The sequence below is a fragment of the Eumetopias jubatus genome, unplaced genomic scaffold (genome assembly GCF_037043125.1).
Source record: "Eumetopias jubatus isolate StellerSeaLion01/CBP00866 unplaced genomic scaffold, mEumJub1_p1.0 scaffold_8, whole genome shotgun sequence".
In the NCBI taxonomy this organism is placed as follows: Eukaryota; Metazoa; Chordata; class Mammalia; order Carnivora; family Otariidae; genus Eumetopias; species Eumetopias jubatus.
Genome location: NW_028274814.1, coordinates 39618547 through 39638763, shown reverse-complemented (window position 1 = coordinate 39638763; position 20217 = coordinate 39618547). Strand labels below are relative to the sequence as shown.

General features: G+C 36.2%; 1 protein-coding gene across 3 annotated transcripts in view; it reads left to right on the top strand.

The window, feature by feature from the left end:
• ERC1 (ELKS/RAB6-interacting/CAST family member 1) overlaps positions 1–20217 on the top strand; it is a 563373-nt gene that overhangs the window by 117872 nt on the left and 425284 nt on the right. For 2 of the 3 annotated variants that reach the window (XM_088025858.1, XM_028121160.2), the window contains exons 5-7: positions 5457–5612; positions 6832–6915; positions 10092–10259. In XM_088025858.1, the coding sequence (XP_087881984.1) occupies positions 5457–5612; positions 6832–6915; positions 10092–10259 (408 nt within the window). The remainder of the gene's footprint in view (positions 1–5456; positions 5613–6831; positions 6916–10091; positions 10260–20217) is intronic. The other variant, XM_088025859.1, reaches the window with a different exon arrangement.

Here is a 20217-nt window from a genome sequence, read left to right as displayed (position 1 = left end):
CTCTTCCCTCTGCCTTTTCTTCCTCCTCTTCCTCCCTTCTCTTGCCTTCTTCCCCCTCCCATCTTCTCCCTCTCCACTCCACTTCCCCTTCCTTCTTCTCTAATTTTTTTCCTTTTTTCTTTAGTAGTGGAGGAACAGGGAAGAATTAACTGTACTGCTCTAGGTGAGAGTTTTGCCTGGTAGATAATGGCAGAACTATTGGGATGCAGATGAATTGAGCATCATGGTGAGAGAGTAGTTTGCATGATCAGTACAAGAATGTAGTGTGGATAGGAAGGAAGAGAATTCAGAGTGGACTGACAGGTTGGGAGAAAATGTGACAGGGAAGTGGAGATCTCTGTGGGGTTTAAGAACAGCAAATAGAAAATGATGGTGCAGCAGGCCTGGGGAGAGAGTCCTGGGTGATTTTAGGATCCAGAGGGTAGTCCTATCAAGTGGATAGCTGAAATGGAGTGGTGGATGAGGTCATTGGAATTTAGGACATTGAAATCCCAGGATGATGGCAGGAGTGGCATTTGAAGGGAAGATTGATTGTGAGCCAGGTGCCAAAGATGTTTTCAAATGGCGGGGAGTGATTGGGAAGTCCCTAGATGGCAGCAGCGAGGAGGGTAAAGTAAAAAGGAGTGTGAGCTGTAAATAAAGGGAGGGAGCACTTTTCCCCTGCTCTTTTCTGGTACTGGGGCATTAGTGACCTTCATTGGAGAGAGTGCAGGGAAAGTCTGTCCTTTGGGGAAGTCAGTTTACCTTGGGATAAGGAGACAATTTGGGGGGAAAAAAGGTGAGGATTTGAGAAATTTAATAAGGAACAGGGGATTCCAGGAGGCTCACTGGAATTGGGTGATTAATGATGGGAAACCCAGGGCTGGGGAAGTACAGAGTAGTAAGATGATAAGGAATTTATTTACTTATTATTATACATTCTAGGAATAACAAACCTTGTTGGAAGGACTATCCTCACTTAAACTCAGTCTGGTTGAGTTGGTGCTAGGACAAGTTGAGCATATCAGACATTGCTTTTCTGGCTTGATTTCAGTGAGTAGCCTGGCAGGTCTCTTATCTGGGCGGTCAGTGGCAGCCTCTTGACTTTCACAGTTATAGTTTGGTCCCTTTTGGGGAGAAGCTTTTATGGGACATGATTTGGTAGTGAGGGTGCTGATTTGGTCAAGAGCTGCCTCTGTATTTGTGTTGGAGTTAGGGGAGAAGATGGATAATGTTTCTTGGGGCATTGTGGGGGCTTTGTACAGTTAGAGGTTGTCTATGTGATGTGTGGAGCTTGAGTTCATAGCTGGAAGCAATTTTGTCTTGTGTGGAGTACCAATGGTACTAGAAATACAGTCCCTTTTTCCATTGGCCCTTTTTCATCACCCCCCACCCCCCGCCCCACTAATGTCAGAGGTCAACCACCTTTCATTTGCAGGTTAGTCCCATGCATATGCGTAGTATTTTAGTTATTCTTAAGGGACTACATCCTGATTTTTCCAGGAAGATGTATAGTAATCTTAAAGGTGAATTTTTAGATAGTACAATGAAAATAGTTTACAGGTATACCTTGGTTTATTGTGCCTCACTTTATTGTGTTTTGCAGATACTGTATTTTTTACAAATTGAAGGTTTGTGGCAACCTTGCATCAAGCAGGTCTTTTGGTGCTGTTTTTCCAACAGCATTTGTTCACTTCATGTCTCTCTGTCACATGTTAGAAATTCTCCCAGTATTTCAAACTTTTTCATCATTATTATATTTGTTATGGTGATCTGTGATCAGTGATCTTCAATGTTACTCTAGGCCAATTAATAACCCTACAGTGGTCTCTACATATTTAAGTGAAAAGAGTCACATGTCTCTCACTTTAAATCAAAAGCTAGAAATGATTAAGCTTAGTGAGGAAGACAGGTCCAAAGCTGAGACAGGCTCAAAGCCAGGCCTCTTAGACCAAACAGCTGAATTATAAATGCAAAGGAAGAGTACTTGAAGGAAATTAAAAATGGCTACTCTAGTGAACAAATGAATGATAAGACAGTGAAACAGCCTTATTGCTCATATGAAGAAAGCTACAGGGGTCTGGATAGAAGATCAGACTAGCCACAATGTTCCCTTAAGCCAAAGCCTAATCCAGAGGGAGGCTGTAAGTCTCTCAATTCTGTGATGGCTGAAAGAGGCGAGGAAGCTGCAGAAGAAAAGTTTGAAGCCAGCAGAGATTTGTTCATGAGGTTTAAGGAAAGAAGCCATCTCTATGACATAAAAGTGCAAGGTAAAACAGCAGGTATGGAGGGAGAAGCTGCAGCAAGTTACCCAGAAGACCTAGTAAGATCACTGATGAAGCTGGCGCCACTAAAGAACAGATTTTCAATGTAGATGAAACAGTTTTCTGTTGGAAGAAGATGCCATCTAGGACTTTCATAGCTAGAGGAGAAGTCAGTGCCTGGCTTCAGAGCTTCTTGTTAGAGGCTAATGCAGCTAGTGACTTTAAGTTGAAGCCAGTGCTCATTTACCATTCCAAAAATCCTGGGGCCTTAAGAATTATGCTGAGTCTGCTCTGCCTGTGCTCTGTAAACAAAGCCTAGATGGCAGCGCATCTGTTCACAACATTACTGAATATTTTAAGCCCACTGTTGGGACCTACTACAGAGAAAAAGAGGTTCTTTTCAAAATATGACTGTTTATTGACAATGCACCTGCTCACTGAAGAGCTCTGATGGAGATGGACAAAGAGATTATTGTTGTTTTCATGCCTACTAACAAAACATTCATTCGGCAACCCATGGATCAGGGAGTCATTTTGATTTCCAGGTATTATTGTTTAAGAAATGCATTCGTAAGGCTATAGCTGCCATAGATAGTGATTCTCCTAAAGGATTTGGACCTTCTGGAAGGGATTCACCATTCCAGATGCCAGTAAGAACATTTGTGATTCATGGGAAGGGGTAAAAATATCAATCTGAATAGGAGTTTGGAAGAAGTTGACTCCAGCCCTCCTGGATGACTTTGAGGGGTTCAGGACTTCAGTAGGGGAAGAGCTGCAGACATGGCAGAAATAGCAAGAAAACTAGAATTAGAAGTGGAGCCTGAAGGTGTGACTGAATTTCTTGAATCTTATGCTAAAACTTGAACAGATGAGGAGTTTCTTATGGGTGAGCAAAAAAAAGTGTTTTTTTTTTAAGATGGAATCTACTCCTGGTGAAGATGCCATGAAAGTTGTTGAAATGACAACCAAGGATTTAGAATATTATGTAATCTTAGTTGATAAAGCAGCAGCAGGGTTTGAGAGGATTGATTCTAATTTTGAAAGAAGTTCTGTGGGTAAAATGCTGTCAGACAGTATCACATGCTATAGAGAAATTGTTCATGAAAGGAAAAGTTAATCGATGCAGCAAACCTCTTTGTTGACTTATTTTAAGAAATTGCTACAGTCGGGGCGCCTGGGTGTCTCAGTCGTTAGGCGTCTGCCTTCGGTTCAGGTCATGGTCCTGGGGACCTGGGATCGAGCCCCGCATTGGGCTCCCTGCTCAGGCGGGGCGCCTGCTTCTCCCTCTCCAACTCCCCCCTGTTGTGTTCCTCTCTCGCTATGTCTCTCTGTCAAGTAAATAAATAAAATCTTAAAAAAAAAAAAGAAAGAAAGTAATTGCCACAGTAACTCTAAATTCAGCAGCCACCACCTTTACCAGTCAGTACCTATCAGCATGTAGGCAAGTCCCTCCACCAGCAAAAAGATTATGATTTGCTGAAAGCTCAGATGATAGTATTTTTTAGCAATAAGTTATTTTTTAAATTAAGGTATGTACATTTTTTCCATAATGTTATTATATACTTAATAGACCATATAAACATAACTTTTATGTGCAGTGGAAAACCAAAAAATGTATTTGACTTGCTTTATTGTGGTATTTATTTAAATGCAGTGGTCTGCAGGTGAGCCCACAATACCTTCAAGTTATGCTTGTATTTATTTTTTATGGGCCAGGAGATTAATTGTGGCTCGCTATTTTTTTTTTTTTTTTTAGGCTGTGGTAGAAATGGGACGCACCCACCAATTTCAGAATTTAGGTTTAGTGTATCTCTTGATTGCATTACTTCAGTGCATTTAATTTTGAACTAAATATAAGTTTAATTTGAGTAGATTTCTAAAAAAAGTTTTTGTTGTTATATTTTTAAAGGTAACAGTGCAGGACAAGGAGTACATCCCCCTTCTCTCCCCTGAACCTAAAAATTGCTAGTGGTATTTGTCTCATGATAAATCCTTTAACTTTTATCTGCATGCTCTAAGAATTATGATAGCAAGGAATGTCAATCAAGAAATCTTTGAGATGAAGTGCAAAGGGAAGTAATTTCAAAATTACTTTCTAAAGGGCTGGTTTCTCTGAAGTTCCAAATAAAATAAAACTATACTTAATTTATACTTCTACTTTATTTCTTAGGTGAATAAACATATACAACTTTAGATATAAAATTTTCATTTCATGTAGGAATTTTTCTGTAATTGACATCTAAAGTGATCTTTCTGCAATTGATAACATCTAAAGTAAACTAGGGGATAAATTAGATACTGTGACAAGCAAAACCAAGAAATTGAACATAGAGGAATGTTCTACTGGGAGGTGATATTTGTGGAGATGATGATTTATAAGGGCAGTGATTTTTTAAAAAAAATTATTACAAAATACTTAAAATGTAGAGAACTAGAAAATAAGTAATATGATAAACTGTAATTGTTAGCATAATTATTCATCCCTTTGTTATTTTTACAATGGGATGCTATAAAATCTTTATTATTGCAAATATAGTTACACACATTATTGCATAAGTCTTTGAAACACTTTTACTCTTTTTTTCCCTCCTTTGGGAGCAGAAATAAACCTTTTAGGGATCACAGTAGAATGATAGAGTAACTAGGAACGGTTTCTTTGTTAATATTACAAAATTTTTCCCTAGAAATTTGTTGACCATGAAGTACAAAGAAACTTTAACTAGCTTTCCATTGCTTCTACTTTTTTTTTTTTTTTTAAGATTTTATTTGACAGAGGGAGACACAGCGAGAGAGGGAACACAAGCTGGCAGAGTGGGAGAGGGAGAAGCAGGCTTCCCATGGAGCCGGGAGCCTGATGCAGGGCTCGATCCCAGGACTTTGGGATCATAACCTGAGCCGAAGGCAGGCACTTAACGACTGAGCCACCCAGGCGCCCCTCTTCTACTATTTTTTAAAGATAATTCTCTCAACTTTAAATGAGAGGGTACGGACTGGAGGAAGAGACAGAGGAAAAATCATATTCTAGATATGAACTGTCCTCCTTTCACCCAAGTGGCCATAAAGGATATAATTTAGAAGCAAGGCACCAAATGCTAGACAGCAGTTTTCCTGCATATTTATCTTTATTAAATTCACCATCTGTAAAGACTGAGTTTTTCAACTTCTCTGATTCTTTGTGAATACTTTAATGTCTTTATCTACCATTATCTTCAGGATTCAAAAATTTCCTCTATGGAGCGTGGGCTCCGAGACTTGGAAGAGGAAATTCAGATGCTGAAATCAAATGGGGCCTTGAGTACTGAAGAACGGGAAGAAGAAATGAAACAAATGGAGGTCTATCGGAGTCATTCTAAATTTATGAAAAATAAGGTAATGGTGTGTGATACTGTAATTTTTAAAAGAGTTTTGAGAAATTGATGCATATTTCTATTTCCTTAGTGATGATGAAGAACTTCACATTGTTTTATCAGACTTCAGGAAGGATACTTAGAATTCTTTCAAATGCAACTTTCCCAGAACTAAAGTCAGAATTACCCATGTATCGTTATTTCAAGTTTTTACTTTTAAAAGAAAAGCTGATATGTGTTGTCACAGTTTAAGATTTATATCTATCAGTACTTCTGAGGTGATTTAGTAGAATTATATCCAAATTGAGTTTTTCTCACTCCATGAGACACCAAGTTCTTTAACTCTTGTGTAGTATTGTAAAAGTCAAAACCCTAAGAGGCTGAACCCAGTTCCCCCACTTTTTTTTTTTCTGAAATGGCTTAAATAATATCCTATTTTCCCTTCAAATACAGTTCCATAAAGAAAAACCCTTTGCTCTATCCCTTGGAGAAGATGCATTTGTATCAGGTTTATTGTTTCCCGTGTGCACTTCAAGATTCGTATCAGCACGGCATGTCAGTCCATATTTAGAAACTCAGTCACAATATTTTTTCCTTAGGTCCACAGCCATCTAGTTTGATTCTATAAACTATTTAGACAAATTGGAGGATCTAGTTTATTATAGTTATCAATTTGCCAAGTTTGTTTTGGTTTAATTAAAAATCATAATTGTGATTATAAAATATTGCTAGAAAATAAGTACCCCTCGTATCCCAATTGTATTAGTTTCCCAGTTTCTCAGAACAGAAAACTGTAGAGGAATGATACACAATTTTTCTAACTCCCTCTCCAGTTTCTGTCTTCCTGCTGTGGACTCATACCTGGCATAAAAGTCAGTAGAATATTCCTTTATTATTTTAAGAATCTGTTATCAGTGACTACTGAAAATTTGTCAGTTTTAGAACTTAAAAATTCACATATTCAAGTTTCTATTAGTTTGTATTTTTCACCCTAATTTGAGAGGAAAATACACTATAATACAATCTTTGCTTTCCATTTGTTGATTGGCACATTTAAGTCCATTAAGAAACCCCTGTGAAAGTAGAGAAACTATCTAGGGTGCTTTGAAGAGGGAATTAAGGGAACAGATTTGATTGTGTTATATAGGTTATTGTTATTTCCAGTTACTGCTCTGGCTGAAAAGCAAATAATAAGACCTAAATTGACACATAAGTGAAAAAGAATAACAATGTCGTGACAGGTAGAGCAACTGAAGGAGGAACTAAGTTCGAAAGAGGCTCAAGGGGAGGAGCTGAAAAAGAGAGCGGCTGGTCTTCAGGCTGAGGTCTTTGCCGTAAGATTTACTCTTTGTGTGCAGCGATCCCACAGTGGGACCCTGCTAGCTCTGGCTTCTGGGTGGCTTATACTTTCGTTTTCCGGTTGGCAGCTTTGCCCAGTACTAGCACTAACCAGCCTGCTCTGCTCTTTAACCGACTCCTGTTCACCAGTTTGACCCATATGTCACTTTGTGTGCAGTGAGCCCTCACTTGTTCTGGTTCTTTATTGTTGCTTTTGTCACTGTATGGATGGTACTTCCAAGAGTGTTTTTTTTCCTTTCCTTTTGTAGATACTTGTTGATTTATATGAATGGTGATCTCTGTTTCTTCTTTGGTATAAGAATATGCAGATGTTCTCTGTTCTAGTGATTATTTGAATTTGAAATTCTTTTTCTTTTTAAAGTAAGGTATAATTGATTTATAACTATGTATTAGTTTCAGATTTGCAACATAATGATTTGAGATATATATATATTAAAATGATCTTCACAGTAAGTCTAGTTAACGTCCATCACCATAGTTACAAAATTTTTTTTCTTCTTTTGATGAAAACTTTTAAGATGGACTCTCTTAGAATTTGAAATTCTTGAGTAAAGAGCTTTAACTTCATATGTATTATCTTTAAGTCTCCATTAGGTGATTTTCCAACAAATGTTCCTTTTTTTAGAACAGATGTGTAGAAAGTGATTTGCTTATTTAGAGTTATCTAGTAAATTAGAATTAGCCTGAAACATAAAGTCTCTAAATCTAGTTTAATCTTCTGTCTAAAGAACTTAAGATTCCATTTCAAAGTGTAATACAAAAATAATAAAATAGCTAACACTCAAGCACTTATAACCTGCTAAGTTTGGTATATCACCCAACCCCAATTTATAGATGTGGAAACTGAGGTAGCCAAGTGGTGCTCAGGTGATGTATCTGGTAAGAGGCAGAGCTTGATTTTTACACAAGCAGTCTGGTTCCAGAGCCCGTGCCGGTGAGCCCTTCTGTCTTCTGCCCTGTACTCCGCCATGTGTGTGTATGTCACACCAGTGTCAGGAAAAACTGCTTCTGAACATGATTGTGGGATAAGACAGGAACGCAGCATTAAAAAAAACCACAAACTTGTGCTAATTTGATGTTTTTGCTATTTATGGACCCCTTTATAGTACAGGTAGTAAAGTGAAATATTTTTTCTAAAAGGGACTGATTTGGTTTATGGTAACTGTATTTTCTAGAGGAGTAGTTGATGTATAACTTTACTTTTTTTTTCTTAGCTATTATAAATATTTCTTTGTTGTGTCAGACAACAGGCTAAGCACATTCCATACATTATTTTATTTAATCTCCAAATAGTACAGTAGCGACTGTTTACTTTCTCCATTTTACTGATTAGGAAACCAAGGCTTAGAGAAGTAAATACTCAAAGACACACTTATCCTCAGGTGTGAGTGACTGCAAAGCCTCGTGCTCCTAACTTTTATGGAAAATGTGTGCTTCTAAACTCTGCTTTCCATTTAGAATATTTTTGTCCCTTTCTCCGTCTTTATGGTCAATATACTAGTATTTGATGATTCTTTAATAAAGTAGATGATGAGGAAACAGGGATTTTATACTTATTTTTAACCATGTGATTGGAGGTAATCTTTAAACCGTAGTAGTTCTTTAGTTGAGGAAGTGATAACATTTTAAACATTTCTCCTGAATATTCATTCATACAACAGATTTTAGAGCAACCTGTATGTTAAGGATGGAATAATATAAATGTGTATTTTTTATTGGAAAAGGGATGTCATGAAAGATGCCACAACATTACAGTATGTGGTAACTCCAGGGTATATATTTATATTACAGGATGAAGATAGCTGCCATTTACAGTCATCTTCCATTGATGTTCTAAGTATCCTCAAGTAGTTTGCATACAGTATGCATATAGAAATATTTGTGGAATGAGTGAATAACTAAATCTGCAAATAGAATTTTCATGCATATGAGGAAAATGCTTGTCTTCTTGCTAACAAGAAGAGTAAATGAGACATTTATTTTTAGCACTCCTTAAAAGTCTAATTTTAATTAAAGTAATATTTATTTCATACTTCCTCATGGGAAATTGTTCTTAAATTGTCCCTTATACCTAAGATTATTATAGTAAAAATACTATAGATACATTCAATGAAAAGAATACAAAGAACTTTCATCAGTAATACTGAAATTACTGACTTGTCGGTCAGATTTATACTTCCAATAATTAATCTGTTAGTGCACAGCTGCCTCGCTAGGCAGGATACAGAATAGAATGTAAAAGCAAATCTGATTTTTATTTGGTGCACATTTAGAATAAGAGACTATTTAGAAAATGCTTAGAAACAGCAGTAGAAATGTAAATGAGATGTTTGAAATAAAAATTTTTTTTAAGTTAAGATGATAGAAATTTATGGGAGAATGAATGGCACTTCTTGACTTATGGATTACTCTGTCAGTAATTCAGATTCAAATTACACATGTCGATTCTTACAGAATGAGCCTTTATGCATTTAAGTCATATACTTTTTTATCCATTTAGTTGGTATGATGTTGTAGATGATATAACTTTGTAGGTGGAATTTTTTTTAAGGTCAGTATCCCTAACTCATCAAAATTATATGATTTCTAAGAGGCACAGGTTTATAATGCCTCATAACAAAAAAGGTAGCTTTTTAAGATAAGGATTTTATGTAAACTTTTGTTTGTGAATGAAAAAATAAACAGTATACCAGCAGCAGCTTTTGAATTTAACTTTAAATAGCAATGCTAGGAGGTTTTCTTTTTCCCTTCTGTTTTACATCTACACTAATCCTGCTTTATGTTTTAAGAGGTCTGACTTAATAAAATGAAAACTGTTTGATCAGCACAGTGGTATTCAGATGCTTCCTGTCATCTCACAGTAATCTAATTGAATTGGGACTTTTCTCCCTCTATTCTTTTTCTAAGGGATTTTGAAGAGTGTTTAGGAGACACAGTACATGAAACCTGGAATTTCCCTATTGGCGGGGGGAGGCTGGGTGGTCATCCAAGATTTGATGATGGAATAAGATGAATTATGTTTTGTCATAAAACTAATGCTATATTTAGTTTCATGTTTTGTGACTCGGATCTGTCAAAGATCCAGATCAGAGGTGATTGTTTCATTTCTTTTTTCCTTACAGTGTTTTATTTTCTTCTCTAGATTGGTCAGGTGAAGCAGGAGCTGTCCAGAAAGGACACAGAACTACTAGCCCTACAGACAAAGCTAGAAACACTCACAAACCAGTTCTCCGACAGTAAGCAACACATTGAAGTGCTGAAGGAGTCCTTGACTGCTAAAGAACAACGGGCTGCCATCCTGCAGACCGAGGTGAGAAGAATTCTGGTATTGGCAGGGAGTCACTTCCTTGCACCTTTTCACGTGTATTGCCTGTGCTGTTTTTGTTATACTTGGATTCAGGAGATATGAATAATGTAATGAATAATTCTTTAGCAGTGTGATCATACTATACTAAAACTATAACTGTCTTGGTTCAGTTCTTAGATCTAACAAATCTGGTGCAGTTTATGTATGCTTTTAATTCTTTGAACGTTCCCTAAGTTTGTACTTCTAAGTATACTTTGACATTATGAAATGTTGTAAAGATAGTTATAAAAAAGAAATCCAAATGAATCTTTTGTTGTCACCCATGATGAATCTTCTAGTCATGAATGGCAGTGAGCTTGGTTACCTTGTGTTTAGATTATTAAGTGTTCTTAATTTTTGATATTATGTCTAGCTTTATGTAGGCAAACTGCAGAATCTAGAAATTTTCTAAGTAGATCTTGTTTTGAACTACAGATCATGAGACAGTGTGCCTTCATATCCTGTTTGAAAATGAAGTTAGTATTTTTAGAAATAGCCTGTCAGCCCTGATTATAGGTAGGAATACCCTAAATAATTCCATATAGTTGAGAACCTATCATATTTGTAATGATCAAAGAGAAGGAATTGATGATGCTATTTGGATTTATTGCCTTAAATATTTTTTTAAAGGTCTAGTGAAATAGGGAACTTAGGTAGAAATAGGTAAACAGTTCTGCTTTATAGAAGAAAACATACAGCATACAACGTGGATTAGTTTTTTTTTTTTTAATCTTTTTCTTTTAAAGAACCAGGTGGGTAAGTAAGGGCATGCTTGGATGGAAAAGAGGAATGAGAAGTAAAAAGAATGCATAAAAACATTATAGACCCAGAAGATGAGAATCTTCAAGTGAGGAAGAATGGGGAAATGACCAAAACTCTTTCATGTAATATTTTATTTTTGTACAGTTTGGGACTTTGTTGAAAATGAGAGATTTGGATGATGTATTGGTAATTTTCCTTACAACTCAGACTTTTTCTGTCAATCCGTTATCAGGATAGCAATCTCATTCTACCTCACAGGAATATTTTAGATAAAACTTAGGTTTTGGCTCTGGGGTCATAGACTGAATTTGAAATTCAGCTTTACCACTTACTACCAGGTTATGTGATCCTGGGCATGTTATTTAACTTCACTGTGCCTCACTTTCCCTCCGTCTGTAAGATGAAGAGAGTAGAAGTGTCTGCCTCATCGGGTTGTTGTTAGGATTAAACTGGCTTATTGGACACAATAAAGCTTTTGTTATTGTCATCACTGTAGCTATTGATGTATATAAACTGAAAAGTATTAAGAGAACACAGTTGGTTTTCTTTTCATTGGCATATATTTTATTTAGAAGATCTGCTCTTTCATATTTTTATTCAGCTAGTTTTATGTTCATCCAGGGAATTGCAAATATAAAATTATCTGGAAACTGTTACCTGCAAAGTTACTAACTTATGCCTTTATTAGAGTTTTTTGCCCCAGTCGCTGGTGTGCATGCAGTACTACAGAAGGGTCAGAAGAGGGTGCCAGTGTTTTGGAGGTGAGCCTACTTCCAAGTTTAGGACTGATGGCGTTGGCTAGAGGTGGCAGGTGTGTGACTCAGAGAATCAGGCAGTTGGTTAATGATAATGCAAACATTTAAAAGCTTGTCACAGTCTAATAAACAACTTTTTTCCTCTTGGCAATCCATCCTTTTCTTTGTACCCTTCTCAAATAGTGTTCTTATTCGCTAGGTCTCACACAGATGGGCTTGTGATTGATTTCTTGTACCAAAGAGAGTAAAGACTGTATTTGTGGTCATTCTTGAATGGTTCTTATTTGTTTTTAGCCACGTGGGAGTAACTGAGTTTCAGTGATTACCCCTATAAGTCACTAGGACAACTGCTCAAATATGACCATCTCATCCTAAAAAGGTAATACTGTAAAAGCCAACAATCTTTTGAGTATAGGATAATTATATGAATGTGATATGGTGATTTATTAGTATGTGCTTTTTTCCCCTCAAATTACTCTGGTGACATTTGACTGGGGTCACTTTTTCCAAAACATCTTTCTCATGTTAGAGCCCAATAAAAGGCAGTTTGAACCAGCTCTATGAAAATTCTCACGTATTTTTATAATTTGCTCGTAACTGATATTGTCCTCATCTCTCCAGCTCTCCTAGACTTTGATCTAACTCTCACATCGCTAAATCAAGCATGTATGAAAAAGAACATGGATCAAGGAGTTTTTAAAAATCCTTTAAGGAAAAATGGGATGTGGGAAAAGACCTGATTTTCTTCTTGTTCGTGGTCCAGGGAATGAGGCCCTTTTGTATTGGGCAGTGTACAATATATAGTATTTCTGGAATTGCTCCTATTTTATGAACATCTCTTTTAATCTGTTGATCTTCACAGAGGTGGTCTGGATTAGTACCATAGTGGTTAAAAGCATGGGCTTTGGAGTCAGACCTAAATTTGAATGCAGTTATCTATGTTTATTAGTTATGTGACCTTGGATGAATTACTTTACCTCTTTAATCCTTCATTTCTTCATTTGTAAGTACCAAACTTCCTATGGTTGTTGTGGTTAGAACAGATGTTTAATTATGTAGCTCTTATCTGAATTTAGAGGGAAATATTAAATATCAATGGGTTTCAAATTCTTTTACTTACCTTACAGTTTATAAGCACTTGTATTTTATTTGATCTCTGCTGTTTTATGTGATCCTCAGATTAATAGTATGGATTAGGCAAGATAAGTATTTTGTTTTGGTTTTTTTTTGCTTTCCTTGTGGTGAAGCTTTTAATTAGCATATGACTTTTGGTTGGCACTTAGGGCCAATCTCACTGGTACCCCAGAACTTTCAATATTGGTTACAGTATTTTCAGGAAATTTTCTATTTTATGCCCATTTTCTTGTTTCTAAGTCTTGATGACATACTGTGGACCTACCAATGAATTTATTTTTTGTTTGAGTTCTCAATGTGCAGAGCTGATATTGTCAATAAATTAAAATAATGGACACCTTACTGCCTCAAAGTAGTACAATTTTTTCTTCTCCAGGACATTGAATTTTAGAATTCTGTTTTATTATAGGTGAATACTATCATCTATATCTTACGAACAGTTTGTAGGAAGTGGTTCTTCTTTCATAGCTGATCCAGCACAAAGTAAAGAACTGCCATGGATCTAGGATATTTAGGCACTAGAGCTTGGCTGTAGGTGCACTGGAGCATGCACCTTTTACTTGCATTCTCAACCCAATGCCCCAGTATGCTGTGCTCTTCAAGCTGGAGCTTTGACTTCCTCAGCACAGTTAAGAGTTAGCAATACATCCTTTGGACCAAAGTGCATTTTAGAGACTAGTCTTTCCATAATTCATAAAACATAATCGATAATACCTGATATTGGATGCTTTCTGTGTGTCATGCAGGGATGTGTACTTTCTTTCATTTTCTCAGTTAATCCTTGCAGTAATCTTCTAAGAAATAAGAATTGTCATAACATTTTAAAGATGGGCACACTGAAGCTTGGAGAGATTGAAGTTACATGAGTTGTTGAGTGATTACCTGGGATTCAGAATTTGATCAGTTGAAACTCCAAAGCTTATGTTCTTGGTCATAATGCTATAATGCTTCCCTGTGAGGAATCTGAATATATGTGTATATATGAAACAACTTCTCAGAATAAAAGAGGATTTGGCGTCATGAGGTGGTTTGGGTTATTTTTCAAATACTGTTTCTCTCTTATTGTTCTAGGTGGATCATTGCTCCATCACCACTCTGAGCAGTGCTTAGCCTGTTACGAGTCATGGGGTAGTGGTGAGGGCAGGTGCTGTAGTGTAACATTGGTGTGGTGTTCAAGCCAGCTTGTGAAGGTAGCCTGATTAGCTTCTGAGTGCCCCCTTCTCCTCCACATTACCTATACCTGAGTAGAAGATCACCTCAGAAAAAGAGTGTTGGCAGAGTAGAGATATATATTATTACACTAGAGGCTCTCAGATTTGGGGGCTTCCTGCCCACCACCACCATTCCCCCAGCTCCGAATGGTGAGTTGGCACTGTTCATAGTGGTGGATGGGGCAGTGTCTTATTTGAGGAGATGCAGATAATGATAAGCTTAAGAAAATGACAGGAAAATATAACTGTAAGTATGGCTGATAATATGCTAGGGGAATAAAACAATGTATAAGTTTCAAATCTTGAGTATAAAACTCAATTTATCTATTGGAGAATAGAAAAAAATAGGGGAGGGGGTGGGGAAAAATAAGAGGTATGTAGACACCATGAAAAATGTTGGCCAAAATGGTATGAATAATGGGAAAGGCAACATATGCAAATAAGTTAAACTTAGATTAAAATACAAACCTCAACTGGATTAAAAAACAAGATAACAGAATATATTGTCAATAAGAGTTAAGCATAAGACAAAAAATAGCAGAATTAAAAATAATAGAAAAAAATTTTTAAAAATAAAAGGTATATCAAGAAAATATGTCTTCCCAATCTGATTTATTTTAACATTAGTTAATTAATTAATTAATTAATTTAAAAGTAGACTCCATGCCCAGTGTGGACTACAAGGAGGGGCTTGAAATCATGACCCAGAGAGCAAGACCTGAACTGAGATCAAGAGTTGAACATTTAACCGACTGAGCCACCTAGGTGCCACTAATTAAATTATCTTTTTTGGTGTTTTTTTTTTTTTTTTTTCTTTTTTTTTTAAGAGTGAGTGTGAATGGGTGGGGAGGTGTGGAGTAGAGGAGGAGGGACAAACAGACTCCATGCTGAGCGTGGAGCCCCACATGGGGCTCGATCTCATGACTCTGAGATTGTGACCTGAGCTGAAATCAAGAGTCATACACTTAACTGACTGAGGAAAGAAGTCATAAAGCACAGAGAGCAGTGTTACATACCGATAAAAAGAACAGTGATTGTGAACATTTATGCATCTAACAACGTTGCCTTTAAGTGTATAAAACAACAGTGGGGAGAAACAGATGAATCAACAATTGCAGTTGGTCATTAGTACATGTTCCTTTTAGAACTTGATCAAAGAAACAAAAAAAATAATTTAGAAAATTTCAGTAACATCAATAAGCTCAAATAGGTATTCTGTAGAATATTGCACTAACAGAGAATATGCAGTGATTTTTAAGAACTTACTGAATAGTCATAAAAATCAAATTTTTGGCCACAGAGGAAATGTCAAAATTCTCAAGAATTAAAGTCACATGGACTGTTTTCTTTGACCCCTAATACAGCAAAATTAGCAATCAGTAATGAAGAATTGCAACATAAAACTAAAATAAATCTTGAATCTGAAAATGTACTTTTTCTGGGGGGGGTATAGTTGACACACAGTGTTATATTAGTTTCAGGTATACAGCTTAGTGATTTATCAAGTTTATACATTATGCTATGTTCACCACAAGGTTAGCTACCATCTGTCCCATTATATTGCTGTTACAATATCATTGTATTCCTAATGCTGTGCATTTATTCCCGTGACCTATTTATTCCATAACTGGAAAACTGTACCTCCCACTCCCCTTCACCCCATTTGCCTAACCCCCCCACTCCCCTGTCCTTTGGCAACCATCGGTTTGTTCACTGTGTTTATAGGTCTAATTCTGTATTTTTTTTGTTTATTCATTGTTTTAGATGCCATTTATGAGTGGAATCATATGGTATTTGTCTTAGTCTGACTTATTTCACTAAGTATAGTACTATCTAGGGCCATCAATGTTTCAAAGGGCATGATCTCATCCTTTTTTATGGCTGTGTAATATTTCATTGTATATGTACCATGTTTTCCTTATCTCTTTGTCTATTGATGGACACATTATTTCCATATCTTGGCTGTTGGAAATACTGCTGCAGTAAATATAGGGGTGCACATATCTTTTGGATTAGTATTGAAAATGTACTACTTAATAGTTGTTGGGTTAAGGGAGACTAGAATAGCAGTGCCTGGGTGGCTCACTTGGTTAACCGTCCATCTCTTCCCAGGTCTTGATCTCAGGATCATGAGTTCAAGCCCCATGCTGGGCGTGGAGCCTACTTTAAAAAAAAGAAAAAAGACTAGAATAGAAAGCAAAAGAAAATCTGTGGGATATAACTAATCCTTTAGTTTTTAGAGGGAAATGTCTTGTTGTTATATTTGTCAGAAAGCAATAAAGAATGAAAGCAAATAAGCTAAGTGTACAAATCAGGAGACTAGGAAAAAAACAACAATCAAAACCAAAGAAACGGTAGGTTGGAGGGTAATAGAAACTAAGTCAGCAATCAGTAGAGTAGAGGATAAAATAAGCTGTTAGTTGTTTTAAAAGGGCTAATCAGACAGGATCATCTCTTACAGAATGATAAAGAAGTACTACTAGTACCATACAATTTAAAAATAATAAGACATTTATAAATAATTATATTCTAATAAGCTTGAAAAGATAGAACAAATACATTTCTGGAAAATGTGACAAAGTAGGTTCAAGAGATAATAGAAAACACGAACAAAAATCATTATGAAAATTAAATTGCTAATCAGTCTCAACCCTTCAACCCTATCTCTTCCTAAATCCTGTGGCTCAGATGGCTCTTTATCAAAAATTCAAAAATAAATGATCATTTTTATATTTAAGTTTTTCCAAAAAGTAGAAAAAGCAAGAAAGCCCAAGACTCTATAGGGAGATATGACGAAAAAGAAATTCAGAGATCTAGTGATATCAGTAGATGGTATAATTTAATACCATAAGGATATTAATTTGCCTAAGTTAGTATATACGTCAATTCCAATGAAAATTCACAGCAGTAATTTTTTAGAAACTCATAAAGATAGACGTACAATGGTGGTTGCTATGAGTTGGGGGAATGAAGAGGTTTTGTTTTGTTTTTTTGTTTGTTTGTTTTTAATTGTACAGTTTTTGTTTTGCAAGATGAAGGGAGTTCTGGAGATTGGATATACAGCAATGTGAATGTACTGAACACCACTGAACTGTACACTTAAAAATGGTTAACATGGCAAGTTTTATGTTTTGTGTATTTTACAACAATTGAAAAATTTTAAAAATTATATGGACAAATAAAGCTATTCTAACAGTAATGTGAAGAAAAAGAGGAAAAGGTGGGAGATCTGCCCTAATAGATCTGAAGATGTACTCCAGAGCCTAACCAAACCAATCAGTGCACCGCAGAATGGTATAGTACTGGCACAGGAATGGGCAGATAGAGCAGTGAAAAAAAAATAGAGTTTAGACATGTATGTAGAGGGGAGCATCATAAACTAGTGCTAATTAAGTGCGTGTTAGAAAACTGACATACTATATGGAGAATAAAATTGGCTACCTACCTGGTGCCAGATAAAACAGTGGACTTCATATTGATTAAAGACCTCAGTGTAAAAGAGAAAACAATAAAGCTAATCAATGAAAATGTATCTTAGGTAAGATATCTTAAGTGACACCATCAAATTTAAGTATTTCTGTTCAAGAAAGAACACTACTAACAAAGTTAACAAATATGTGACTGATTGGGAGAAGGTATTTTCACCGCCTCCCAAAATAACAGAGATTGAGATATAGAATAAATAAAGGATGCTTGGAAATCTATAAGAAAAAGAGACTATAGGGAGGGAGAGAAGGATTTAAATAGGCAATTAACAGACAAGGAAACCTAAGTGGTTAACAAATAAATATAGCATGGGATCCTCAGTCTCATTAGTAAAAAAGGAATGCAAATTTCAGAGACAAAAGCTACATTTCATTGATCAAATTGGTAAAAATTAGAAAATGAGTTAATATTCAGTGCTTGTAAGAATTTGGGCTAACAGGAACATAGATGGCATAGTTGGCTCCAGAATCCCACTCCTGGATATGTTCCCTAGAGAAAATTTCCCACTGGTCCACAGGAGGACATGTATAAGGAATTGAAAGCAGCCCAAATGTTTTTTACTAGAGGGGTTAGATAAGTAAAATACAGTGGATGTATACCATGTAATACTATGTAAAAGTCAAAAGCAATGATCTAGAAGTATTCATAGGGCCATACATATATATTTTTTAAAAGTAAGAGACAGAATGAGGTATATAGCATTCATATAAATTAAAAAATATGTATATAAAAATAAGCCTCTGTATTTCTAAGTTACAAGCATATGCAGTAACATCACACACATTAGAATGGCTGTGTATTGAATGAGGAATGTATATTGGATGTGGATGGAAAAATAATAAGACAACTTTGCATGGATAGTTTTAAGTGAATTGGGGATTATGAGTAATTTAGTTCTTCAAGTTGATAGGCGTTTGAAAGCATTAATTCTGACTGTGTAACTATTGTGAAGTATGTCGGATATGGTGTATTTACCACATTGATTCTCAGAGTTGTTGTGGCTGATCTCTCTGGCAGGGCAGATGTCCCTGTTTTTCCTCATCCCTTCCAACATTACGTATCTGTCAGCAAGGACTCTAACTAGGGTTTTTCTGAAGGGTTATTCTTTTTGGTAACTAAGGGACTTGGATTTTAATGGTGACACGTGGATAGCAGACCTTGGCCCTAAATAGGGTAGGGATTTGAAACCGATACTCGGGTGTAAATCCAGGACTTTCCTGGGAAAAAGTGGACTAGAAAAAATTCCTCCTACAGTATTCATTGACAGTATGAGAAACTGACTTACCTGGTCTTAGAGTTGGAGGTAAGGTGTCTTCTCATGAGCTTTGAATTTGAAATATGCACAGCTGCTGTTAACACTGATTTTAGCCTAGTCCACACAGAATCCCACAGATGAGAGCTCTGCTTAGAATGAATTTACAATTCCAAATTACTTAAACCTGTGGAATTTAACCTGTTCCCCCCCCCCCCCCCATATATCAGAAGTAAGAACAAATAGAGTGATTAGGCCCTTAGGAACATTGGGTAATAGAATGAGACCACAAATGAAAGATTAAAATGAAGGATGAAGTAGTTAGCATAGGAGCACTCTTTGGAATGGAGAAGAAGATATAACTTCTTGGGCTGTTGTTTTAGGACTGTTGAGAGTAAAACCTGAGGCAGTGTAATAAAGATAGCACTATCTATAGTTGTTTAGTGTCTTTTAGTCTTGGCTTTGCCACTTACTTGTTATATAAGTTTATACTTACTTACTTACTTACTTTTATATATTTATATATATATATATTTATTTATTTATTTATTTATTTATTCCATGCAGAATGTGCCCTCTTTAATACCCATCACCAGGCTAACCCATCCCCCCACCCTCCTCCCCTCTATACTTACTTATAGAGAAAGATCATGAAAGGTAGAGCTTGTCAGTTGCTTCTAGTCATTGGTATAATGTTGTTAAATGATACAGCGGGTGAAATTCTGCATCTGCATTCTGTTGTTGTCTTCTCTATCATAGGAGTAAAAAGAGTAGGTTGTATATTTTAATAGCGGGGAAATGAAAGTGAGGACCTAAGATGAGTGAAAAGAGAAATTATAAGAAAGCATCCAAGAGATCTATCCAAAGTGTGATTCAAAAACCAGTGGCCTCCGCTCACTTAAGAACTTGGAAACACAAAATTTTTTTTTTTCTTAATTTTTATTTAAATTCTTGTTAGTTAAGGTCCAGTGCATTAATGGTTTCAGGTAGAAGTCAGTGATTCATCAGTTACATACAACACGCAGTGCTCATCACAACAAGTGCCCTCCTCATTACCTACCCATCACCCAACTAGCCCATCCCCCACCCACATCCCTCCATCAACCTTCAGTTTGTTCTCTATCATTAAGAGTCTCTTATGGTTTCTGTCTCCTCTTTTTTTTTTTCTTTTTTCTTTCTTCCCCCTTCCTATATGTTCATCTGTTTTGTTTCTTAAATTCCACATCTGAGTGGGATCGTATGGTATTTGTCTTTCTCTGACTTATTTCACTTAGCATAATACATGCTAGCTCCATCCACGTCGTTGCAAATGGCAAGATTTC